Source organism: Euprymna scolopes, chromosome 1 (assembly GCF_053919585.1).
Source record: "Euprymna scolopes isolate OS-2025 chromosome 1, ASM5391958v1, whole genome shotgun sequence".
NCBI classification, from domain to species: Eukaryota; Metazoa; Mollusca; class Cephalopoda; order Sepiida; family Sepiolidae; genus Euprymna; species Euprymna scolopes.
In genome coordinates this window covers 93367222-93394026 of record NC_136482.1, presented here as the reverse complement: position 1 = coordinate 93394026, position 26805 = coordinate 93367222, and the positions used below count along the sequence as shown (strand labels likewise).

The 26805-nt window shown below is 31.5% G+C and overlaps 2 protein-coding genes across 4 annotated transcripts in view; one reads left to right on the top strand and one right to left on the bottom strand.

The window, feature by feature from the left end:
- The first annotated feature begins 538 nt into the window (after positions 1-538).
- LOC145248263 (DNA-directed RNA polymerase II subunit RPB11-a-like) lies at positions 539-22563 on the top strand. 2 transcript variants are annotated; one of them, XM_080110172.1, is made up of 4 exons: positions 539-627; positions 13511-13600; positions 17837-18011; positions 22438-22563. In XM_080110172.1, exons 1-4 carry the CDS (start codon positions 554-556, stop codon positions 22468-22470), a joined length of 372 nt encoding a protein of 123 aa, XP_079966298.1. In that variant the 5' UTR covers positions 539-553; the 3' UTR covers positions 22471-22563. The 2 variants fall into 2 exon arrangements, with proteins under 2 accessions (XP_079966298.1, XP_079966369.1); XM_080110243.1 differs by lacking the exon at positions 539-627 and adding an exon at positions 2525-2678.
- Positions 22564-23272: 709 nt separating this feature from the next.
- The window catches only part of LOC145248134 (uncharacterized), a 30207-nt gene continuing 26674 nt past the window's right edge, over positions 23273-26805 (bottom strand). For both annotated transcript variants that reach the window (XM_080109988.1, XM_080110068.1), the window contains exons 6-8: positions 26624-26685; positions 24294-24392; positions 23273-23917 (exon numbers count right to left, since the gene is read on the bottom strand). In XM_080109988.1, coding sequence (XP_079966114.1) covers positions 23731-23917; positions 24294-24392; positions 26624-26685 — 348 coding nt within the window. In that variant the 3' untranslated portion in view covers positions 23273-23730. The remainder of the gene's footprint in view (positions 23918-24293; positions 24393-26623; positions 26686-26805) is intronic.

Genomic DNA, 26805 nt, shown 5'->3' with positions numbered 1-26805 from the left:
GGCGGCATTTCGCCTACCAACTGGGCTAGCTTTTGCAAGTCTGTCAGGATCGTATCTACAGTCTCCCCCCAGGCAAAGGCAGAAAGTGGTAAACTGCTCAAAAGCCAGAAATGAGTCTGTTCCATAGGCTTTTACAAGGGCATGTTTGATTTCTTTAATATCATTCTGTTGTTCTTTCAGAAACTGCTGATATGTTTTCTGAGCTGCACCTTTCAATCATAGTGGCAGAACTTGCTCCAGCTCACAAGTCCTCCAACCATTCCATTATTGGAGTGTCCATTGCCGCACTGAATTCGGGGATTAGCCAAATGTCGAATTGTCTCAACACCGTAATTCTAATAAAGCTGAAATAGCTCAAATGGGGAAAAAAAGTAAATTAAATCAAGAAAAATATTTGTCTGAACTTCTGCTTTCCCACGACTAAATTTAACTGTAATTTCCACCATCTGTTCTCTTTTAAACTGCCGTCGTGCTTCCAACTTGTCCTTTTCATAACAGTTTCTGTCCTCTTATGCAAATCAATGCCCTATGTATACTATCGAGCCTTTTACAAATGAAGATCTTTTATTTCTCTTTCTTTCCCTCATTCCGTCACCCGACAGAAAAAAGAGAGGCGCACCTGTTTGTGTAAGTCATTTTCTTTATTACTTTCACCACGTGATCTATTTCTGTAATGTTCTTGTTTAATTCCGCTTCAGGAAGTTAAGAGTTTTAAGTTCTGTAAATATCTATCTGAGGAAAGTATCATTTTAATAATTGACTAAACAAGAATGGATACTTTCCTTAGATTTGATATTTACAGGATTTTAAAGGCTTGCTGGGTTATTTTAAAAATATACAGAGGTATGAAAAAGTTGTCAAAAAACAAATATTTAACAAATAAAAGTTATCAATGGCAGGATAAGTTACTCTTCTACCTACCTCAATAAATTTTTGGTGCTTTTATTTAATGTAAGATGTTTATTTGGTTAAAAAAAAACAAGTAATATTGAATGCTGCTGGAGAATAAGAAAATATGGTCGAGGTGTGTCTTTACATCTTTGAAGTCTCGCTAATCACTTCAGAATAAGAAGTAAATCAAAATGATGCTACCATCGTTTTGATTTATTTCTTATTTTGAAGTAATTGCCTCTTTACATCTTTGAAGTTTTGGCAATCATTTCCAAATGATACCACCATTTTGATGTATTTCTTATTTTGAAGTGATTGTTGAGACTTCAAAGATGCAAACAGACACAACAGCCATATTTTTTTTGTTCTCGGGCAGCATTCACCATTACTTGTTTTCAAACCAAATAAACATTTTACATTAAATAAAAACACTAAAAACTTATTCAGTTAGATAGAAAATTAATTTATCTTGCCTTTGATAACATTTATTTGTTATATATATATATATATATATATATATATATATATATATATATATATATATTGACAATTATTTCGTATCTGTGTGGACTGTAATACAAACTCGTCTTACCTATATTAAATATTTTTTCAGTACTTGTGCAGTTTACAGACAATGTTATTTTTAGACATAATTTTCAAGTTCAATTTTTACAGTATCCTTTATTTATTAAATTATTAGGCGAAAGTACATAATAGTTAACATAGTAAATCTCCCATGTTAAGAATGGCTTTCTAAATAATAACGTCGGGTAATGGACAAACAGAACGAAAAGTGTCTAAGAAACAAATATATTATAACAAATAAATATTACCAAAGGCAAGATAAGTTACCCTTCTACCTGCCTGGAAAATTTTGTGTGTTTTAATTGATTTTTTAAAGTATTTATTAAGTAATGCTGTGGCTGTGCTGGCTGAGCGCTTAAATGAAACACATGATTGCGATTGATGCTTTCGCCACTGGGGTCCCGAGAATCACTCATAACTCGAAAATAAATCAAATAAATAAAAATAAGGACAAACATCCATCAAATAAATATCAACGTGACATTTACAGGGTGAATTTCTATCAATATATTTATTTTTGAGTTTTGAGCGATTCCCGAGACTCCAAATGTTAGAGCAGCATCGTGTCGCCATTTTTACTTTTGTTTTAAGCGCTCACTCAACGCCACTTGCGTTTCAAATTTAAAACACACTTATAAATTAGTTAAAACACCAAAAACTTATCTAAGTAGGTAGAAGAATAACTTATCTTGCCTTTGGAACATTTATTAGTTATGTATTTGTTTCTTGAGCACTTTTCGTTCTGTTGTCCGTTGTAAAACATACCATTTTTTTAATATATATTTTCAGATCATTACGAGACATCGCGGCCATTTTTTCTTATTCCCGTGTAACGCTCGACACTACTTGTTTTTCGAACCGAATAAACATTTGTTTTAAAATAAATGCGAACTCTAAAAATAAAATAAATTATCTTGCCTTTGGTAACATTTGTTTGTCATATATTTATTTTTCAACAAGTTTTCGAATCTCTGATTGTAAACAAACACGAATTTTCTTTAAAATAATTTATGTCGTTAAAATAAAATTTAAAAAAGCACAGCCGGAAATGTGAAGAGTTCCAAAACTACTTTTCATTTTGGAACTCTTCTACATTAAAGTCTACAAAGTCTAATACGGAAACCGCTTTCAGCATCGAGAGACGCCGCCATGAATGCTCCGCCAACTTTTGAAACTTTCCTACTTTATGAAGGAGAGAAAAAGTAAGAACGTTTACTGTTTTGATAGAATCTGTATATTGTTTTTTATTAATTATACTTGAATACTGTAATAGAAAATAATGGTTTTATTCATCGGTCTGAAGCAATAATTACATGCTGTTTTTCTTGTCTTTTTTACTCCCTACTTTCGTAGCAATCTACAGTTGTTTGTTTTTATTTATTTAAACGTTTATTTAACTGGTTCGTTCCACTGTTGTTATTTATACAACTCAAGAAAATACTTCAGGTTCTTTTCTAGATTAATTGGTTTGCTAAGAAATGTTCTTATTTCGTTTACGAATACATGAAATATATGACAGTCCTCCTGTAATAACACTATTCTAGCCCGAAAATGGAAATCACTTTAGAATTTATAAACACGAAATAAACAAATTCCCTGCACGAATATGATTTTTAAAGTATTTACAGTGTTTATTGAAAAGTAGTGTCTATCAATACTATGAAGGCATTTTTAACAACAGCCAACAAAACAAAAAAGTGGAGGAAAAAATAAATATATAACAAATGAATGTTACCAAAGTCAAATTACTCATCTACCTACTTGGATAAATGTCTGTGTGTTTTAACATATTTTAAAACCTTTTTCGGGTTTGTATTACTGTACACATAGATTCGAAAAAGTTGTCAAAAAACAAATATATAACAAATAAATGTTATCAAAGGCAAGATAAATTACTTTTCTACCTAACTGGATATATTTTTCGTGTTTTTATTCAATGTAACATATTCAGCTCGAAAAGCATACAGTGTTTACCGATGTATTGGAAAATTCAAAATGGCGCCCGACACTCTCTTTAACACGGTAAGTTCAGGAAAAGATGTTATAAATAATAAACTAGACAAAATACTGTTATAAATTCGCTCATTATATGTTACCGTGACATAAGTTGACATATATTCGGTGTTTTTTTAAATAGTATTTTATCTAGTTTATTATTTATAACACCTTTTCCCAAACTTACCATGTAAAAGAGAGTGTCGGGCGCCATTTTGAATTTTCCAATACATCGGTAAACACTGCATGTTTTTCGAACTGAATAAACATGTTTCATTGAATAAAAACAAAAAAAATGTATCCAGTTTGGTAGAAAAGTAACTTATCTTGCCTTTAATAACATTTCTTTGTTATATATTTGTTTTTGACAACTTTTTCGAATCTACGTGTACAGTAATACAAACCCTTTGTAACAATAAAAATAAAATAAATAATTTTTACAGGATCATTACCCCTAAAGTCCGTATTAATGAATTCGATATAACTCGAAGAAAAATGAATTTCTCGAACTACCGATATTACCATTGAATTAAGCATTGTTTAATATTTTCACAAAACTTATAATAGCAAAAATATTTTTTTTTTTAAATTTATTTATTATTTTTTTAATTATAGATTTCACATAATTTTTATATGCAAGATTTTAATAATTTCCTTGCTCGCAAGAATGTGAAACTTTCGGCGTAATATAATTTTTATATAATATTGGCCAATAATATAAAAATATTAATTTAAAAACAGGAGCATAGAAAAATAATTAAATTAAAAAATGGTAAAATTTATACAAACATTTACAATAGAAATGTACAGATGCTCGTCTCGGGGGGGGGGGTAAAAAAATTAAAAAAAGAAACCCAGCACCCCTCCTTCCTTTTAATTACATGACGTCATTCTCAGACAGCATTAGTATGGTTTTGTGAACGGCAAAAACACTCTGTTTTTGGGTCTAATTCAGCTATTTTTTGTGCAAAACAGTTGGGAATGGATGTAACCCACTAGCAAGGCAAACAATATTTTTTTTTCTTTGGGAAATTAAGTTTAGTTCTTAATTTTTCAAATACAATAAAAAAATATTCGGAGACCTACAAAAAAATTATGATAAATCGGCTTTCAAAACTAGGTCCCCCTATCCTTATTTGTTTATTTTTGCCCGTACCTAGTATTACTATACACATAGATTCGAAAAAGTTGTCAAATAACAAATATATAACAAATGGTACTTCTACACGTTATCGCCGAAACTGGAGATGCCATTTTATTTTGTGCACTTGCTGTTAAAATCCACGAGAGAAATCAGTATTTTAAACTGTGTCCGAAGCATGAAATAATAAAAAAAACTTCAATTGGAGAACGATTACTTTCGGAAAGAATAAATTAGCCTAAGATTAAATGAAAAACATTCCCGTTTTCATTAATTAAATGGAAACATTTCCAAGTAAACAATAATGGATATATGTTCTTTCACTTTATTTACTTTTTTTCATAGTTCTTTTCGGAAGTTTATCTAGTTTAATTTTTTTGTTATTTATTGCTAACTTTGGCCATAGTTTAAAATACTGATTTCTCCCTCTGATTCTAATTAACAGGTGCTCGAAATAAAATGGTGTCTCCAGTTTCGGCAATAAAGTGTTGAAGCACCTAACAAATAAGAGAGTGGCCATTCGTGCCAAATTCCATAAATTTTATCATCAAACAGGCGTCCATTAAAGATAAAACAGTTGCAGTGAAATGGTATTCAGAAAATAGTGAATTTTACAACCAAAGTCAACATTCAACATTTACATGCTGCTGTGTTCTTTATGCCACTGAGATGCAGAAATGGTTTTTTGATACTCTTGGTCAGGCATTATGTATGTCCTTCCAATACATGTTGTTGGGGATACAACACAAAGAATTTTCTTGATCGGAACAAACCATGTATCAATCTGCAGCCAACTACATGTCTTGTGTGGTCCATGAACTTGATAGTTACATCATTTGTTCATGTGAAATAATAAGATCTGAATTAAGAGAACAGTCAGTGTCTTGAGATTGCTATACGAATGCAATGTCATGGGTTTTGTTATCGGAAATAAAACACAATGAAATGCGCTTCAGCTGCTGATCAGAATCTTGGTAGTAAATCACTACTGAGTGCAGGGTGCAATATTCCTTGCTCCAATGATAACTTTGACTTTCATCTTGTATTAAAGATTGAAAGTTTTCTGCAAAGTCTCCCAGAACAAGGACCTCATTGGAACAAAGATTTCATTTCTGTTAATTAAAGTATCTGGCGCTTGACATTTTGTTAGATATGAGTGTCTAGTAAGATTATCAAAAGTGTCAATCAACAGATCTTTATATTCTGCATATGTTAATGTTGCATGGCCGGTTGTGTCCCATTGACTAAAATGAAACTCATCAGGGTTCATATCATATAGCACCTCATCCAAAATTGATGCAATGCTTCTGTACCAGGGCAATTTTCAGAGCGATGCATCATACACTCTTTGTTAGAAGAATCACAAACTAACTTTGAAATCAAATCTTTCTAAGTGATGTTTCACTTCATGGTATCGACAAGAAGTTTTACATTCTGATATATGTTATAGAACAATGTGTACCCGTAGATCCAGCTAAAACACACCACTTTGGATGCATCTCCGCAAATTTGGACCCCCCCCCTCTTGACATTGGGATACTTCTATTTAAAAGCAACATACAGTTCATGCAAATTACACATCAAGCGTTTTTGTTTTTGAACACCCTTTGCTATACTAACAAAATTTTTTTTGCCTGGTATTTGGCGGTTGGATTCATCATTCTCATACAATTGCATTATCAGGTCGACTGTCTCCAAGGAAAATCATTTCCCTTTGTTAGAGTTAGGTTTTGACAATACCATTTGTCCTTTTCAGTTCTCTGGCAGTTCGAACAACATGCTCAGACACCTTGAAGAATTTGGAGCTATATGCACAAAACCAGGAATCAGGAGCTAGTGTCATGATTTGGATTTGATCAGGAGTTGAAGCGCTTTTTAACTTCTCTTTCATCAGATAATGTAATTGATACAGTTCTGCTGCTTTTTCTTTGATGTCTGTTTCACTGGGTATTAATTCTGCACAGTCAATTCATCAATACCAACTTTATCACGATGGACATGTCACTTTTGAATGTTTGAACAATTTGTTCTAACTTTCTTTTGACGCTATGAACACGGCTGTGAGAAGCAACACTGTGCAGAACTACAGGGGAATCATCCATGGATACCAGTCTTGCATTCAAGGTTTTTTGTGAAGTTTTCACAGAACTCACAGGTTCGTAGTCTGGATCCATTGTGTCGACTGTCCGGCTCACATATTTCTTTGTGCACTAACGACAAAGAAAGTAACCTGGTGTTATATTATATCCTCTTGTCTCCAGATTTTTTGCCATCTGCAAAGATATCGGTCATTCACCTTTGACCTCTTGTGTTGTAAAAATCCACCACAATTCTCTACATTCAAACACATCTCCAAATTATTGAATGGTTGATAATTCACCTTCATTTTCTTTCAGTCCACCTCTCCTCAACAATTCCTTGCTCCAAATCTGATAGATTCTCAAGTACCTTGCACTGATTATAGTCAAACTTGTGACACTCAAATTGAGTTGAACACCAATAGAGCAAGCCTCGTAAGTCATCTAGTTTTTTGAAGAAGGGTAAAAAAAGAAAATTAGAATCTAGTTGCACTATATTTTGCTTGACCCAGAATTTAAAAATGTATAAACCCCATGAAACACAAGAAATTGAAACAATTTTGTATCTTTTGGATTCCTTAACCTTCTTAGATCACATATAAACAAAAATTAGCCGTGCTTTGCATTTTGTTGATGTGCAATGATTTTTATGAAAACCGATTTTTTTTTTTTCATCGTTTTGTTACTTTAATTAACGTCTTTAGATTTTCAGATAGATTTCATGTAGTTTTAAGTATCCCAAAAAGCAATAAAAATTTTGCAATTGAAAAGCAATAAAATTTTGTTTATCATTTTAGGCCACTTTTATTATTTTGGAATTTCTGAAAAATTTGATAGGGGTTACTCTCAAGGAGATCCCTGGAGAAAAAATTATTTGATAAATTTATGATTTTTTGACATTTTATGATATCCAGGAAGCTATATAGAAATTAGAAAAAAATTGTGTTTTCAGGAAAATATAAACAAAAGTTTAAAAAGTTGGGTCAAAATAACTGCTCATAGTCTTTTGAGGGTTAAAAACTTTAAGAAGTTTCTTAATCAAAATTGTTGGCTTGAGATAGTACTAGAAGTTTCTTAAGATTTTCACCATCTTATTGTTCGTTTCTTATAAAACAAAAAGCATACTTTTTTTCCAACCCTCATCAACTAATCTTGAAGACTGCTAGGTCGTTGAAATTTTTACTAGAACTTAACTGTTTATTCCAAAATTAAGATGTGATGTGAATTTAACACATGTCTAAATGGATTATCACATCCAATAGGGGGAGGGAATATTTTTCATTATCATCAAAAATATACCCGACTTTCAACAGAAACTGGGTGAACGAAAGAAGACTTTTAACCATTTTTTGGTCCAGAGACAATTTATTGTCTAAAAAAAAAATATATATGAAAAAAGTAATGCATTACCATACCAGCCACACCGTTTTTTTATTCGATTTTGGGGCACATGTGGAAAAATCCAAAAACTCTTAATATCTCTATAAGGCTTCATTTTGGAGAAAATATGATGCCATTTTTGGATTGCTTGGGTTAAAAAACTTACCTGAGTGAATTTTCAGGGCAATACAATCTTTCAACCAGAAAATATTCAAAGAAATGACATCAAAAAATTGTCGCCCAGGCGTCGCATCATGCCAAAACATCACCAAAACAAAAAATGCTCTAAATTGGAAACTGCTTGGAGTTATGTGCTCAAATTTTCAGGATTTCTTAGTTCCTATATTGTCTATCTGCAGTGCAAACTACAGCCAGATCTGAGGATATGGGTTTCAAAATCCCATTTTTCTGGATGGTTTGACACAGAATGATCCTACATTGCCTGCAGGAATTTTTCAGTTAACAGGCCTTCTTCTTACTCTCAGTGGTCATGGTTCAACAGAGTCTGGCGCCATTTGTAATTTGCAAATACTTCGGTAAACACTGTTTTTCAAGCTGAATAAACATTTTACATTAAATAAAAACACTAAAAAATTATCCTGTTAGGTAGAAAAGTAACTTGCCTTTGATAACATTTATTTGTTATTTGACAACTTTTTTGAATGTGTATACTAATACAAACCCAAACAAAGTATTGGTAGAACATGTTTGCATGATTGGTAATATTTATTGGCTGTGTCTCTATCAGTATTTTGTGTAATTTTCGATTTTTGAGTGATTATCAAGGTTCTTGGTACTTGTTTAGTTTAATCAAGACATTAAAAAAAAATGAATATATATATATATATATATATATATATATATAAATTTAAAGGGGGTTAGAACAGTAGTCTAAAGAGCAGAGTGTATTTTAATGTAATAGTAAAATTACTAATTTAATTAAAATACAAGAAAAGAACAGTGCTCATTGTAATTCAGATATATAATAAGCTCGATAGGCAAATATCCTAAAGCTACTTTAATATTTAGTAATGTGATTGATAATTTAAAATTCAAATTAGAATTAAAAATCTGTTTCATAAGAAGGAACAACAACAAAGTCAATAATTTGTATGATCGTTTCGGAAACAATGTTTTTATTGTGATAGACATTAAGCCACAGACAATAATTTTGACATATAGTTTTTTTTTAAACAAAGTCTCCTCATCAGCAAAAGTATTGGGTGGGGTTTTTTTTTTTTTAGACACCATAAATAAACCTAGCAATTTTTTAAGTAAGGCAGATGTATCTGGAAAAAAAATTAAAATAAAAAGGAAAATATTTACTTGATAAGCAAAGTAATATGGGTTGAGAATAAAGAATAGAATAAAATTATAAATCTGAATTTGATTTAAATGTAAGGTTATAATAATGTTTTTAATAAAAGTTAAGAATATATATATATATATAAATATTTTACCTTTTAATTGGTTGCCTTTTGAAAACCGTAATTATCGTCAAAGTATTGATTTGGATGTTGATTGTAGCTTATGAATGTACGAAATGTTGAATTTTCCAAAAGAATGCCAATGGAACATTTTTTAGCGGTTAGAATATGTTAGTAATCGCCTAATTTAAAATTAAGCAAATATTTAAAAAAAAACAAGGGGGAGATAATCTTATTTTTCGAATTAAATAATCAAAGGGAGATAATTAGTGTTTATTCTATTTAGATTATAATGTATTATATTTGGAACTTATTGAATTTAGTATTTTTAATACTTTATTTATTTATTTATTGAAATTAATAAATATAGTATAGGTTAAGCTTAAATATATATTTAAATAATATACAATAATGGTAAATATATCAGATAAACTAATATTAATAATACTATTGATGACCAAAATTTTATTAATAAGTTAAACTTAAATTTCAAGATTGAATATTAATAAGTAACATTTTTAATGACTTATGGTGGTTTATATTTGTTGAATTTAAACCAACGTTTATGAATGCACGAGGAAATAAGCTCCTCTCTTGAATTTAGGAGGGTGGTTCTATTTTTGATATCGTCATATTTTAAAATCTTTAGGGTCTCCTGTGTACAAAGTTCACAGAATCCATCTCCTGGTGTATATCAAATGAATGCTTTGACGATAATTACGGTTTTCCGAAGGCGAACAATTAAAAGGTATATATATATATATATATATATATATATATAGAATTCTTAACTTTTATTAAACACATTATTATAAACTTATATTTAAACCAAATTCAGATTTATATTTTTATTCTCAACCCATATTACTTTGCTTATCAAGTAAATATTTTCCTTTTTATTTTAATTTTTTTCAGATACATCTGCCTTACTTAAAAATTGCTAGGTTTATTTACATATAAAAAAAAAACCCCACCCAATACTTTTGCTGATGAGGAGACTTGTCAAAATTATTGTCCGTGGCTTAATGTCTATCACAATAAAAACATTGTTTCCGAAACGATCGTACAAATTATTGACTTTGTTGTTGTTCCTTCTTATGAAACAGATTTTTAATTGTTAATTCTAATTTGAATTTTAAATTATCAATCACATTATATATATATATGTACCTGTTATGGAATTAAGTTCTCATTAAAAAAAAATCGCTTAATTTGATCAAATTTTTTTTTACAAGGGAAAATCAAATTTTAATGAGATCGATCGTATCGCGGCCATCTTGCCTATTTTGCTGATAATGAGAGGGTGCCTGTAAACAAAAAAGTGATTAACGAAGAACAAAATCAAAAAGGGATTAAAAAAGGATAGAGAAACTCTGTAAAATAAGTGAAAAAAAACTAAAATGTTAATCTAACACAGCTAAACTATGTATTTACCCTTTTATACCTACTTAGCTCATTTTTTGTGTGTTTTTAAGTAGTTTTAAATACTGTTTATTTCATCTGAAATATTTACTTTTCACGAGGTCTAAACCAATAAAGATGACGGCCATTTTTGTCGGCTTAGACCTCATGAAAAATAAATATTAGATCAGAATTTAGTTTCACATGTAAATTTAACACATAAAAAATCTCATTTTTAGGACATTTTAGCCTTTTTAGAGCAATGAACTAAAAGGAATCCCACTTAAAGGCCCCTCCCATAAACCTACCAATCACTCTAAGTCCAAGTGGGAAGTCCACCCCAAACAATAATTATCGTTAAACTATATAATCGCCTTAAAAAAAAAAAATAATGGACAAAATTTCTTTTAGACCTAAAAATATTTAGGTTAACTGTTCTAAAATGATAAAATCTGCTGGAAATGTAGGCTCATTTTATATTAAATTTGTATGTGGAACTGATCCTCTACTATAAATTCTAAAATTGTTTTTTCCAGGTGTTTTTGAACCTTAATCACAGGGGGAGGTAGCAGAGTGCTTATCTACAATGATGCTCAATTTTTAATGATACTATTATAATGCATTTGTATAATATCTCGAATTGTAACAGGACACATGAACATCCCTCAGATAGGAAAAAACATGATTAAGCACAGCTGCAATAATCAGTGGCACTTTTAAATTTTCTCACCAGACATTGAACACAAATCAGCAGTTCCTGGAGTTATCTTTACTTTGCATTTTTGTGATATTTTCTCTTTTGAAAAAAAAAAAATGATTTGACCAAAAGTACAATTTCATAAAATCTTTTGTCTTAACATAGAATCCATAATTTCCATATATATATATATATATATATATATATATATATACTTGTTTATTGTTATATAAACATGGTCACATCCTGCTCCTACAAATAGCCACTTGTTTCAATCAAACAACAGATATCATCAGGCAGCGACTTGACTATTCAAAAGCTTTTGAATAGTCAAGTCGCTGCCTGATGATATCTGTTGTTTGATTGAAACAAGTGGCTATTTGTAGCAGCAGGATGTGACCATGTTTATATAACAATAAACAAGTATTATCAGCTCTTTTTATTGAGCACTATCTAACAACCTTGTTGAATTCATTAGTCCATTACTTTTGAAAATAAAAAACCCCGAGTATATATATATATATATATATATATATAACTAGCAGTTCTTCCCGGCTTTGCTCGGGCCCTATGTACTGTTCATAACTTTGTGCCTATGTAATATTAAAAAGTGTGAATATGCCTTTCTATATAATAAGCTTTCTTAACTACCATAGAGAAAAGTTGGTAGACGTAAATTTTTTTTTAACTTTGACCCAATTAACATTTATTGTTTTGGGCTCAAATTAAATTAAAATGTTTGACCCATGTCCAAGTAACCTACATTTAAAATTTCAAGTGTTCAGACCCAAAATTGATGGAGTAGTTTGGTAAAGTCTGCAAAGGTGAACTCTGTCAACTTTGACCTCTTGGCAGCCAAGTTTTCACCCAAAAACTGATTAAAAAGCTTGCTGCATGTCTGAATACCCTTTATGTAAAATTTCAAATGTTTATACCTTAAATTGGCTGAATAGTTTGCTAGAGACCTCAAAGGTAAAATCTTTTGAACTTTGACCCCTTGGAAGCCAAATTTTCAGCAAAAAAAGTGATTGTACATACTTCAAATTTAAGGAGTTCATCTTTTTAGCTATGGATTCCACTGGAAGTCTACATCCCTTGTAGATTTTTCTATTTAGAAAATACTAGTGAGGGGTGCCTGGCATTGCCCGGGTGTTTGGAGGTGTGTGTGGAAACTCCGGGGGTGGGGGGATTTAAAAAAAAAAAAAAAAGTATGGGGATCAAACCCGAACCGTTGAGACAAAGTTGTAAATTAAAGTGTGAAAAAAAAAGTGCGACGTTAACCATTGCCCCACCGCGAGATGCTAATGGAAACACGTAGAATTTATTTAATTACTTGGATTTGGCAGGTGCCCATTTTAATGAGTTAATGAGGTCAAGTTTGACTGCGAGATTTTTATTTTCCCAAGATGTTATAGGAAAAAGACTAACCCACATGCGGTGAGCGACAAATGTTGAATATTTATCTTCCCGAAATCGAGCTGTGTTGTTAACTGTGAGATATTACGATTTATATGTGATATAAAAAGTTTTAAAAAGTTGTGAACCGACCGACCGCTTCTCTGAAAAAAGCCTTTTGTAGACATACAGAAAAAGCGAACACACACACACACATACATACATTTTCGCTTTTATATTTATAGATATCTATATATTAATTAGATCAACATAAAATTATGCAGATTGTCTTAAGATTATATATATTTATCCTTTTTTCTTCTAAAAAGTATCTGCTGATTGAGTATGTCACAGAACTCTGAATCTTTTTATCTGATTTTAAACCATTGATCACAGGAACAGATTTTTAAAAGATGACTACATTTTTACCATTTTAAATATTCCCCAAAGTGAAAACCTTTCCAAACACATAATTTGATTCTTTTATTTCAATTTTTTTTAATTTGTAAATTTCTTTCAGAATCTTAATAGAAAAAGACACAAAAGTACCTAATGCTGCCATCTTTACTGTAAATAAGGAAGACCATACTTTGGGTAACTTAATCACAACGTAAGTAACAGTTGATCATTTATTATTTCATAATAATGAAATACCGCACTTTTTTCTTTCTTTTTTTTTTTGTTGCTTTTTACCAATTATCTGAATTACACCTAATAAGTGATTATTTTTTTATTTATTCATTTTAACTTGATTGTATGCATTTTTAAACTGAAAATATTTGGTTCTTGTTTAGAATTCACCCTATATTAAGATAAAATCCAGGTCTACAGAAACTTATCTAGACGAAAGAAATTAATGTCAAATTTTTTAGTGATTACTGATGTTATATTACAAATAAGTGTATGATGGTAAGAAAGAACAGATCAACACAGTATAAACTTTTAACTGATTGTTGTTTAATCATTTTAGTTGGATTAAAATTTAAAGATTATTGTCAATTTAATGATGAAAAGATTATTAGATTTCTTTTTGAGTTGTGTCCTTTTGTGATAATATTAGGTATGCTTTAACCGTGAGTGTCAGAGAAATATTTGTTTGGCAGGAGGTTTTTGTAAGAGCTCTATCCGTAAGTTTCGGAATATATTTTGTTTGGAGTTATCCCTTGTGATGATATTGAGCAGGTTGTAATCATGAGATTCATTTTTTTTGTCTGCTGAGAAAATAAGATTTTGGTTTGTTGGGACTATTGATTCATTGTGATGAAGATAACACCTGCAAATCTAAATGTTTGAAATTAGTTGCTTGCTGCTCGTAAAAGTTTGGCAAAATATTTTGGTCAGAATTATCGATTCATTTGTCCATGTAAATAATGCTTTGTTAATTTCAATTGTTAAACGTGAATCTCGCTGAGTTTCTTGATAAAAAAAATTTTTTTTGAAATGTTAAATCAGATATAGACGACTGGGTTACTGAGAACTCATAGCCCAATGGCCAGGGTTAAGTTGGGTTGTTCCCTTGCGCCTGTCAGTAGTTTTAACTGACAAGGATTTGTTTGATGACTGTTGCTGCTTCTCCAACCCTCTTCTTTGGTGAGCTTGGGCTCTTCCTTATATTGAAAAGTTTGACAGGTGCTCGGCTCCCACAGTGACTGTTTTCTAATTAGTTGAATTTGGATCTTGATAACCAATCAAACTTTGATACTTAATTCGAACTAGCCTATTTCTAAATTTCTTTCTTTTCACTAAATTATTGGTAAAATATATTTTATTTTGTGTTAGTTTCTTCTTGAAAATACTTATTCCAAAAAAAAAAACCCAACTTTTCTCTTATTCATTGAATATTCCTAGGCGTTAAAGAGGTATAATCATGTCATGAATTATTTCCCTGAACTTTTGTAAAAGTAAATATCTCAGAGAACTGAGATTATAACCAAAACCCAAAGACAGTGAGCCAAGTACAATAACCATTAGGCCAACTTGACACGATTTAAAAAAATATTTTAAAACCTACTTATTCTTAACATATCACGTGAACAATTCACCCATGCACATTCATGAAGCAGTTGACAAACATAAAAATCTGATTACCCCCCTCCAAGTACCAATTTTTCAATTTTAACTCCCTTAACAGCCCTTTTTCCAAATGAAAACTGATTAAAAAGTTTTCCAAATGTCTGAATACCCTATACATTAAATTTCAAATTTGTAGATCAAAACTTTGTTTTATAGATACATATATCTTATAAACAGAATTAGTGTTACTTGGTTCAATTTTATTTGATGCCCAAATGATTGTAACTGTAATAATTAAATTTAGCTCTGAAAATCCTATTAAAAAATAATAAACAAAACCAAATAGTATAGTTTAAAAAGTGAAACCAAAATTTAAATAAAATGATGCTTATGTATAGCTAGTTTTTTTTTAATTTAATTAAAAACTAAAGCTGCTTTCAGGACTGCCAGCAACCACTGTAAAAGAGTAGTAAAAAATGCAAGAGCTATATGCTCAGTTCATTAAATCCAAAGTAGCTGAGCAGCAGCTTGATTCCCACCAGTTCTGGCAAATAGCAAACAGGATCCTGAACAGAAGTGTGCATTCTATCCCAACCATCATCAATGGACCTGAGGTCATCTCATCAGCATCAGACAAGGCCAAACTATTTGCCAAGAACTTTGCAGCTAATTCTACCTTATGCGATGAAGGCCATCAACTCCCTATATTTTCACAGACAACACGCTATGCAATATACAAATATCTGTGTGTGAGGTCGCCAAGCTAATCAAGAACCTTGATTCCAGTAAAGAAACTGGCCCTGAAGGCATTCCAACTATAGTGCTGAAAAAGCTTCAACCAGAAATTGCCCCCATACTTACAAAACTGTTTAAGCATTGCCTTAAGGATAAATGCTTCCCAACACCCTGAAAAACGTCATCAGTATGCCCTGTATTTAAGAATTCAGGTGATAAGTTGTCTCCCTCTCAGTACAGACCAATAAGTCTTCTGTAATCAACCACCTCAGCAGAAATAACCTTCTGACATGCAATATGGTTTCCGTTTTGCCAGATCTACAGCAGATGTGCTAACGGTTATATCTCATAGGATTATTGAATCTCTTTACAAAAGCTTCCTCTCTAGGGCAACTGCTCTTGGCATATCAAAAGCCTTCGATAAGGTATGGCATAAGGGCCTACTTCACAAGATTTCCAGCTATGGTATAACTGGAAATGTTTTCTCAATCATTAAATCATTTCTCTCTAATAGGCTCATAAGAGTAGTGGTTGATGGGCAAAAATTAGAGGCCCTCAGTATTAATGCTGGAGTCCCTCAGGGGTCCATCCTGGGCCCAACTCTCTTCCTGATCTACATCAATGATCTCCCAAAACACATACTTAATTCATTCGTTGACACCTATACTGATGACACAACCATCTATGGACACACATCGAAGGCCATAAATGACAAAGTTCTCTCTGATTCTCTCTCCTCTGATCTCGAGCACGTGGTACAGTGGGGGAAGAGGTGGCTGGTTACTTTTAATGCATCTAAAACCAAGATCCTATCTTTACATCATCAATGCTCTGATCCCTATCTGGCATCAATTGAAATGGATGGTTCTCGTCTAGGGGAAGCTCCATGTTTTGATAAGCTTCTAGGAATGACCTTTACTCCTGACCTGAAATAGAACACGTACATCAAGTCTGTTGCCAAGGTCGCTGGAAAAATGGTAGGATACTTCTACTGCTCCAGAAGATATCTTACTGCTGATGCAATTCTCTATCTATATAAAAGCCAAGTACGTCCAAGGATGGAGTATTGCTGCCACATCTGGGCAGGAGCTGCTAAAAACAGCCTATCCTGCCTTGACATAGTACAAAATAGACTTTGTAGCTTAGTGGGGGATGCCCTTTTCTCTTCCCTGCAACCTCTCTCCTACAGAAGAGACGTTGCGAGCTTGTCTTTGTTTTATCGTTACTTCCATGGCAAGTACTGGTCTGAGCTCCAATCCCTGGTCCCCCCTCGCTAATCTTTCATGAAAAACACCCGTCTAGCTGAAACCACTGTCAAAAATTTTCCCCACTCTTTATCTGAACAAAGCTTCTTTCTTAGAAGTGCACGTCTGTGGAACTCTCTTCCATTTGCCTGTTTCCCACCTGACTACAACCTGGATGTCTTCAAGTCCAACATAAACAAATTCCTGATGAACCCCCCCTTTAAGTAAAACACTTTATCAAATCTCAACACTAACGTACTGTACACGCAATAACCCTTATCCCCAAGTGGCTTCCAAGCCTTGATAAGTGGGGACTACCTTGTAAAAAAAAAAAAAAAATGTTGAAAATAAATATTTTTACCTTTTTAATATCTTGATATATGTGCTAAAATAAACATTTTTTTGATCAAAATATTATGCATACAATGTTGTGCAAAAAAAAAAAAAAAATACCCACAAATGTTGGGAAATTATTTTACTTATAAATCATTTAAAGATATATACAATTATATATATTAAAATTATTTTCGGTAGACTCCTCATATTCCTGAAAATTACTTTTAGTACCAAACACGCGACACAACAGAGGTGACTTGCTTTTTAACATTTTGATTTACTTTGTAAATATATTTTATAACACTGACTCAAATTTTTAAGATTTGAATATAAAAATATTAAAATAAAGTGTTTGTTCAGAAAATTAATTTTCTTAATGAAAAATAATCAAATTTATTTTATTAGTATTTTTCACAGTCAATTTTTTTCTTAATAATTGTAACCATGACCTCTTACCTGGCGTTGACAAATACTTCAACTAAATGCATTTCCAATGTAAATTATTTTTTATGTTGCAGCCAATTACTGAAAGATCCACGCATTCTTTTTGCTGGATACAAAATTCCACATCCTTTAGAACACAAATTTATCCTACGGATACAAACCACACCAGACTATGCACCTCAAGATGCTTTTACTAGTGCAATCACAGATTTAATGAGCGAAATATCACTACTTGAAGAAAGATTTCAAGTAAGTTTGCTTCTTTTTTTTTTTTTAATTTCTGTATTGTTTACTCACTCATTTTTTCCATCTATACTTTTCACTTTTATTTTCTTATTTCTAGAGTTGCCAATTTTAAACTTAACATATTAAACATCTTGATGCTGATTCATATATATGTTCTATTCATTTAACATTTTATTTTTATCTATATATGTATTTCCATATCCTTTATTTACTGATGTTTATGAATTTTTGAGATGAGGATTGGTTATTTGTATTATTAGTTATCGGACTACTGTTCTCATCTTGATGTGATTTTCACAACATTTCGGTCGATATAACCAACTTTCTTCAGGGGTTTCTTGTCGAACTCGGGAATTTGGACGGAATTTCGAGCGGAACTTTCTTGGACATACAAAAACTCTCGCGCGCATTTTGCCTTTTTTATATATATCTATAATATAAAGCTCTGTATGTGTGTCTGGTCACGAATAGGCTCCGGTATGGTTGACTATTTTAAAAAACTGATTACATATAATGATAGACACAGGAATGGGTATGTTTGATCTGGCAGAACGGTGGTTCATTAAAATTGTGGGGTCTGCATCCGTGCCTGGCCTCCATAGAATGGAAATAGGCACAAACTTTAATAAAGAGTTTTCATATCTATCTGCGTAAGTATACTTTGATAATTATGTTTCAGTTTGAAGAAATATGGTATAATAAAATTATGGGGGTGTTCGTTCACGCCTGACCGCATAGGATGAGAATATGTCACAAGGTTTAACAAGGTTTTTAAATATAGATCCACAAAATATTGTGATAAGTGTTTCAGTGTGAACAGGTATGGTATAATAAATTATGGGGTTTATCTATTTTATTTTTACTTTAATCATATTTTGCTTTGGTTTTGATACCCCCAAATTTACAACCCTTCCTTTTCATAACCTATCATACTTTAATAAATCAGAGTCCATTTTCTGTAGGCTGTTTTTGAACCCAGTCAACGACGAGTACTTTTGCTAGTATATATATAAAATAATTGAATAGATTAGTAATTGCAATTAAGAATAGAAAATTGGATCAAATGGTTAATGTCTTCTTCCTAAGATTAAGGGAGGTGGTGTTTGATCAACACTGCTGGGGAGCCATGATGTAATATACTGCTTTGTTTTTAAATCCCCGAAGCAGTGTTTCATGGTAAACAACTGATGATCCCTTAAAAAATAAATTATTAGTACTATAGTAAATTTGAGAGTGAGTTGATGCAGTGATTGCAGGTGATTAAATGACTTACTGACTAGATGGTTTTCTAACAAATGATAAAAAATATTTTTTTGTATAGTTTTAAAGGTTAAAAACTTCAATGACTATATATACTATATATATATAATATATATATATATATATATGTCAGAAAAACAATCGAAACGTACAATTGAAAAAACAAACAATAATTTATTAATATAACGTGTATTTTCTTTAATTTTTTACTTTTCAAAAGATAACATTTTTAAATAATGAAAACATTATTTTAGAAGAGTCATCTCTATATATAAAAGGCAAAAGTGGCCCGCGCGTTTTGTATGTCCAAGAAAGGCTTCTATGGGGGGGAACCATATTGTGTGTCACTAAGAAGGTTATTTCTTTTTCACTTGGTTCTTTATATTTTATGTTTACTATGTTTTAGAACATTTTTATACTCCCTAGATTATAATATCTACGATTTGCAAACGGATGTCATTTCTAGATTTATTTTGATCGACTTTTATAAAATTCACGCTGTTCCATCCTTGCGTGTGTTTGTTTTTCATATAAAAGCGAAACTAATCGAAAGCGAAGGCAGCTACCCGGCTTTTCATGCTGGGACGTTCAGAAAACAATTAGCTTTGATCAATGTGGGGAAACCCCTCATATCAGGCAATTGCTATTCATTTGGACACTCCATTTTTGTGGGGAGTTGGTTTTCCCCAACATCGTGGGGAAACAAATAAATGAAACGGCAAAAAGTTGAACTGGCCTTCAGCCAACCTTCATTTCTGTCTCTGCGTGAACTCATTCACTTAGCAAGTCAACTTTTTGATTGAAATCGCTAAATTTGAATGCTTTTCACTTCCTATGGCCACATAGCGTAGCAGTAAGATGTCACGTTTTCTTTCATTTTCTTTTTCGCCTTCAGGTTCGTCACGGGTTCGAGCCTTCCTCCCTACTAACATCTTTTTTTTTTTCTTTTACACCTCCAAACACCCGAGCAATACCAGTTACCCACATTAGTTTTATTTAAGTTAAAAACAAAATTTGAAGAATGTTAAAATGGCTTCAGCCGTCGTTTATCTGTTAAAAAATGGCAAATTTGTTTTTCGAAAATAAAATCTTGTGATTTTTGGAATATAACCTCTTCATTCCATGACAAGTAGGTACACGAGAAAAGATTTTTTTTTCATTTTTTGTTTATGGCAATAGGTGCCAATCTGAATAAGCACAAAAAAAAAAAAGATACTTAACATTTAGGAGTAATAAAACATTACATATTTCAGATAGGACCATCGTAGCTTAGTGGTAAAGTTACAGTTCCTCTCTCTCTCTGTATGTATGTATGTATGTATGTATGTGTGTGTATATATATATATATATATATAGAGAGAGAGAGAGAAATAGTGTCATTTTATATCCTTGTTTTAGTGTTCAAAACATGATAGAGCACTCCTATTAGTTACGAGGTACCTTCAATAAGTTTCCAGACATTATTGGGCACTTTTATTGATAGTACACACACACACATAAAACTCTAGTCCCCTTCAAATTAATCTCATCTGGCTGCAATGCACTTGTACCGTTCCAACAACTTCTGGAAGGTCCATGGAAGTTCTCTTGTGTGAGCGTGTCAATGACTCCTGTCACAGCCTCTTTCATCTCATTAATTGCTTCATAATGACAGCCTTTAAAGTGTTCCTTGAGCTAAGGGAATAACCAAAAGTTACAGGGAGCAAGGTCTGGACTATAGGGAGGGTGAGGAACTATCTTGATACCCATCTTCATCAAATAGTCTGTGACAAAGATGGAGTACCCTTAGGACAAACTTGGCGCAAATCTTCCACATCTTCAGTTTCTTGTGAATAATTGTGTACAGTTTCTACACTGACATCAAACTGTGCACCTATTGTCTCTATAGACACACAACGGTCCTTTTCCATGAAATTCTTTATTTCGGCGTTCTGATATCCTTACTCCTCCTACACCTGTAATTATCCCTCACAGACCTTCTTTAAATTTCTTATGCCATTCAAAAGACTGATGTTTGATTCATGCCAGATGGTCCAAAAGCAGTCTGAGGCATTTCATACGTTTCTGTGGCATTTTTTCCAAGTTTAAAAACAATTTTATTGGATATCCTTCTCCTAAAATGTCCAGATTGCATTTTTAAAATTCACCAGCTGTGACAATTAGGCTATAGTAGGGTGTATTCCAATTCCTGCTGTAGCTGTTCATTTGAACCTGAAATCATAAATTTTGATCAGTCATCTCATAGTATGTATAACAATAACATACTGAATTTTGAAGCGTCTACAACAATTTTAAATGCCTGTATAAAAAAAAAAAAAAAATCTGGAAACTTATTGAAAGCACTTCATATATTGTAACTTTCTACTCTTGACTTTTAAAAACCTATTTACCCCATAATGTTTACCCTTTATTGTAGGTAACTTAATTTTTAACATGTATGCTTATAAAAACGAGTATTCATATTATTTGGATTCTTCAGACTACTGTTTTCATCTTGAGTGTTATTTGCTCAACGTTTTAGTCCATGTAACTTCTGACCTTTTTCAGGTGTATTTTGTCAAACTCTGGAATCTGCACGGAATTTCAAACGGAACTCTTTACTTAATCCACTGGAGTATCATGCTATCCTTTTGTCAGCCATGACTTCGAAGAAGTCTTAAATAATTTGCAGTGGATAGAGTACTCTGTGAAATTCATTTTGGAAAGTTCAATCCTCAGTGCAGGATAATATAATGCGATATAATTGCGAATTATTTAAGACTCCTTCTCAGTTATGTCAGCCATAACTGAGAAGGAATGAGAGCATACTATCTCTGTAAATTGAATAAAGGATTCTGTTCAAAATTCCATGCAGATTCCCGAGTTCAATAAGATACACCTGAAGAAGATCAGTGGTTACACCAGCAGAAACGTTGTGAAAATAACACTGAAGATGAGAACAGTAGTCTGAAGAATACAAATAATATAAGAAATCAATCTTTCAAAAAATTCACAACCGTAAAAGTGAGTACTTGAAAATTAAAACTATTGTTGAATCACCCTTCGTCTATAATCATGAAAAATTGATACAAAAACAAATGTTGATCTTATGCCATTCATATTTTTAATATTTGTTTAATATTATATGATTTTTTTTTTTTTTTTATCTAAATATATTTTTCTATTTCAGGAAGCAGTACGTGAAAAACATGAAGCAGAATGAACTGTTTTGTATTCGTCATCACATAAATTTGTCTTCATTTATTTTTTTATTCTATTTTATGTACAGTGGGAAATAAATTGATACATTAGAAAATTGGTGTATGTTTTTCTTTTTCTAATATGCTGATGTATATTGCAAATAAAATAAACACAAATGGGTGTGATAGAAGTTTAGCGAACCTTAAGGTAGACAATTCTGCAAAATTTAGAAAACATACCTTCTATTGATGCCAACATTAAGTCCAAGATGGTGGTTGATAATACCAAAACCAGGATTAAGTCTCTACATTTGGCTTCACTTTATGACACTGTTGGTAGTCTACACCATACCAAATTATATTCAGTTAAATTTGGCCACTTCAAATACTAAATATTGAACAGGGGACCATTCAATCTGTAGTTGAATGCTCTGCCACTAAGTTATATCTCCAGATTATTTAAGAAAAAATGATTTCCTGAAATTTTATTATATCCCTTGGCCGGTGTAACATAAAATATTCTTTAAAATTATTTTTTTTATCTATAAGAGAGATAAGCTAATTTTAAGATCAGATTTTTCGATTTGCGATACATATCGGATGAATTTCTGTACAAAACATATCTGCCAGACATAGATTTGTGTGAAATTTACAAAAGATAAGTTCCAAAATGGCTGAGTCTATGAGAATAGAAGAAACTCTCACACCCACAAGTGACTTTTATATAATAGTAGATTTGATCCTTATTTTTAAATTGAAATCAAATCAAATAAATAACCAAATCATTTGCGAGGATACAATAAATAATAAATGCTGAAAAAGTTGTTTTCTCTTTGTTGTTGCTTGATTTTATTTCGTGCTGCAAATGCTACAGGTCATACATAGGCAGATAAAAAATTTGTGATATAACAGAAAATAAAACAAAAATAATCAAGATTTAAAAAAAATGATAAAACGTCATATTTGAGTTCTGTTTTTTTGTTTTGTTTTAGTGTTACTCTTTAAGTAACCTAAAAATACTGGTACAAATTAAAAGGAGAAAACGTTTCCAAATTTACATTCACATTCTGGTGCACAAACAAACCCACACAATCACCTGAGAGAAGGAAAGAAGCATAAAATATTGATAAAAGAAAATATGATTAAAAAAAAGGGGGGGGGTATGTAAATACATAGATACATGTTCATATGCAGTGCAACACAACTATGTTAAATATCATTGCTTCAGTCCGTTTCATCAATATTGCATAGAGAAGTGAAAAGCCAAGAAGCCATTCATTGAATTAAGGAGTATTTATACAAGGACTGGTTGGTTCCCAAACGCTAGAATGTGTAATTGATCTCGGACTGGGACTACGGACATTACGAAATTTTTCTTCCAAAATGTTGCTGAAAGCCTGCATCAATGGATCACTGAAGCTGTTGTGGTTGGGAGTATGTCCATCTTGAACAGGAGTACCACCTGGTGATCTAAAAAGAGACAAAATAATCACTAAATTTTTCTTTGCTCTGAAATAAAAATAATTTGCTGAAAGTAAAGAAAGAAAAAAATTGCTTGTAACCATTTTATTTTTTCTCTTTAATGTCAGCAATTCTTCTCGTACTATACTCGTGTGTCTTAACTAAATTCAGAAGATGAACAATCATTTTAACAAGTATATAAAATATTTCATTGCATTGATAAGTATGATGCTATGAGACAGACAATCTCAGAATTCAACTCTAAATATGTGCAACTCAATTTTGAACAAGCAACTCTGAATAGAGGACAGAGAATAACTGACCTCTCTGATAAATTGAAGATATCTTCTTGAAATCAATAGATGAATTATTTAAAATATTATACCTTAGTTGATTTGTGGACTTGAGTCTTCGCAAAGGGTTCTTTGATGCTAATTCCTCAGCAATGCTCAGAAAAGATCCTCCATTTTCATCACGCTGGAGTCTAAGAAACAAAACAAAACATGACAAATTATTCAAACTGAATAAATTGCTTACCACAATCAGTTTTTTTATTTATTATGATTTCACTCTATGCAGATTACCTGTCACAGCTTGAGTACGCGTTTTTAATATCAGTCAAGGATATGTCTTTGACAATCAGTCCAACGTTGACTGTGTTTGCCGCAGGTTGAGATAGGTAGGAGGTCCACTCATACAAGCTTTACCTTCTGTCTTTGGGTTTGTTTATTAGTACCAATCTGAGACGTTCCTGTTGGAGAATGCCAGTGAACCTATTTCTAATGCATTGGTTTTTAAAAACCTCACCTGACTATGTGTCTAATATCTAGTAAAGGAGGTAAATTAACTATGCAAAAGTATGTTTTATTCTAACTTATACAAATCAGCTTTACTCTCACTCAAGTGAATCCTAAATGAGGGAGGTAGCATGGGGCTAAACTTATATGCTTGAATGAATCTGAATTTTGCAGAAAAAATCCTTTACTTTCTATTAATGTTTTCTGTCTTTAGTTATTAAAAGGTTGAAAAATTTTAGAATTCATAAATTTTTTTTCTTCATTTTGAAAATAATTGTATTCTGAAGATCTACTCATTTAATCTGTATGTTTTACGATGAAAATGTTATTTCAAACAAGAACTTCAGACAGGTATAGAAATCATAAAAGTGAGAACACATCTAAATTTCTATTCTTAATAGTTTTTGTGGAAGAAATTCAATTCAAAATTTGGTTCTTGTCCAGAATTCTCCCTATCTTAAAAAATAAAATAAAAATCAGTTCTTGTTTAGAACTCAACTGAATTAACAAACAAAAAAGAAAATACGGAAAAATTTTTATGATGTATATTACGGAATGAAGATGTCATTTCAAAAATCACGTTAATTAAGTAGGATTTATTTTAACTAAGAAAATCAAATTTAATTAGGAAGCGAGACATTATCTTTTGATTCATCATTTTTTTTTATAAATAAAGAAGAAACCATTCAATACAAAATTAGCCTTGTTATGGGTACAATTTACTATTAAAAATCGCTAAAAATCATAAAAAATTATTTTTTATATTAAAATAACTACTTGATTAATTTACGTGATTTTTGGAAACCTTCATTCTTTGAGTAGGTACATCAAAGATCTTTCTGTATTTCTGTTTTTTCAATTAAGCTGAATTCTAAATAAGAACAAAAAAATCTGTATGATGTACATAACCGTGCCAAAGCAAAAATATCATATTCCAAAAATTACATAAATTAAGTAGTTTTATTTTTAAATAATAAAATCAAAAAGCGACTGTCTTGTCTGCCATTTTGAAAACGTAGAAAAAGTGAATAAATAGCTCAATAATTCAAACTTGTGAGGTTTATGTTGTAATGCTTCCATTAACTGATTAAAAATAAATTTCTTGATAAAAATCAAAATATTTGATCCATTTACGTGATTACGGAATATATTTTCGTTCTGTTACGGGTAAGTCATTATTTGGATTTTTCTTTATTTTTGTTTTGTAATATGGGAGAATTCCGGACAAGAACCCAAGATTTTATTTCCTTAATGATAATCAATATAAAATGTTTATGGCAATTGAATTTTCTAAAAACAAAATTCCAAAAATGAAATAGAATTCTTTTTTGTCATTTAAAAAACAGTTTTTAAAATGTTATCTTTTATCCAAAGCATCGAACAGAACAGTGTTCTCTACAAGAATAAACATCTTAATTGGTAAAATGAAGACGAAAATTGTAATGAGAATTTTAGTTTTAAACAAAAAGCATCTACGAGGGGCATTTCAAAAGATAAAACATTTTTATTTTTTTAACTAAAAAAAGTTGAAGTGCCATGAAGATTAAAACGAGCGACCTTTTGTGCTTTAGAGTTTATTTTTCTACATAGTCACCACCATTCTCAATGCACTTTTGCCAGGAATTCGATGACACATCTCTGCTTCTGACATATGTCCATGAGAGAGGTTGAGGTTGATTTCTTTGAGCCTTACACCGTCAATATCTGGAGTAGAGAAATGGAACTTTCAGGTCATGAATGCATGTTCAGTCATCATGACAATGCAATTTGCAATTTCCTCTGGCCCATTTAGATGGAATAAAAATAGGAGGCATTACTTTTCAAACAGCACTCGTATGTTCAACAAAAATATCCAAAAGAGGAAAAAAAGAAAAGGGTTTCAAATATTTAAAATGTTGTTCAACAAAATTCAACCAACCTGGCTGCTTTTTTAAGTTTTGATTTAGCTTCAAGAATGTTGACACTGCTCGGAGGCCGAATCTAAATAACACAAGATGAAAAAACAAAATAAAATTTTTGTGAGAGAAAGGAGTGGGATACACGTGTTTTGCATTTGAAGATAATATCAAGAGTTTCAATAATATAAGTAATAGGAATCTC

What these genes read in the sequence shown, in the direction of transcription:
- LOC145248263 (XM_080110172.1), top strand. Translation starts at nt 554, where the DNA reads ATGAAGATCTTTTATTTCTCTTTCTTTCCCTCATTCCGTCACCCGACA. An exon ending in AGAGAGGCGCACCTGTTTGT is followed by an intron (nt 628 to 13,510) that starts GTAAGTCATTTT and finishes AATTTCTTTCAG; the next exon opens with AATCTTAATAGAAAAAGACA. An exon ending in TTGGGTAACTTAATCACAAC is followed by an intron (nt 13,601 to 17,836) that starts GTAAGTAACAGT and finishes TTTATGTTGCAG; the next exon opens with CCAATTACTGAAAGATCCAC.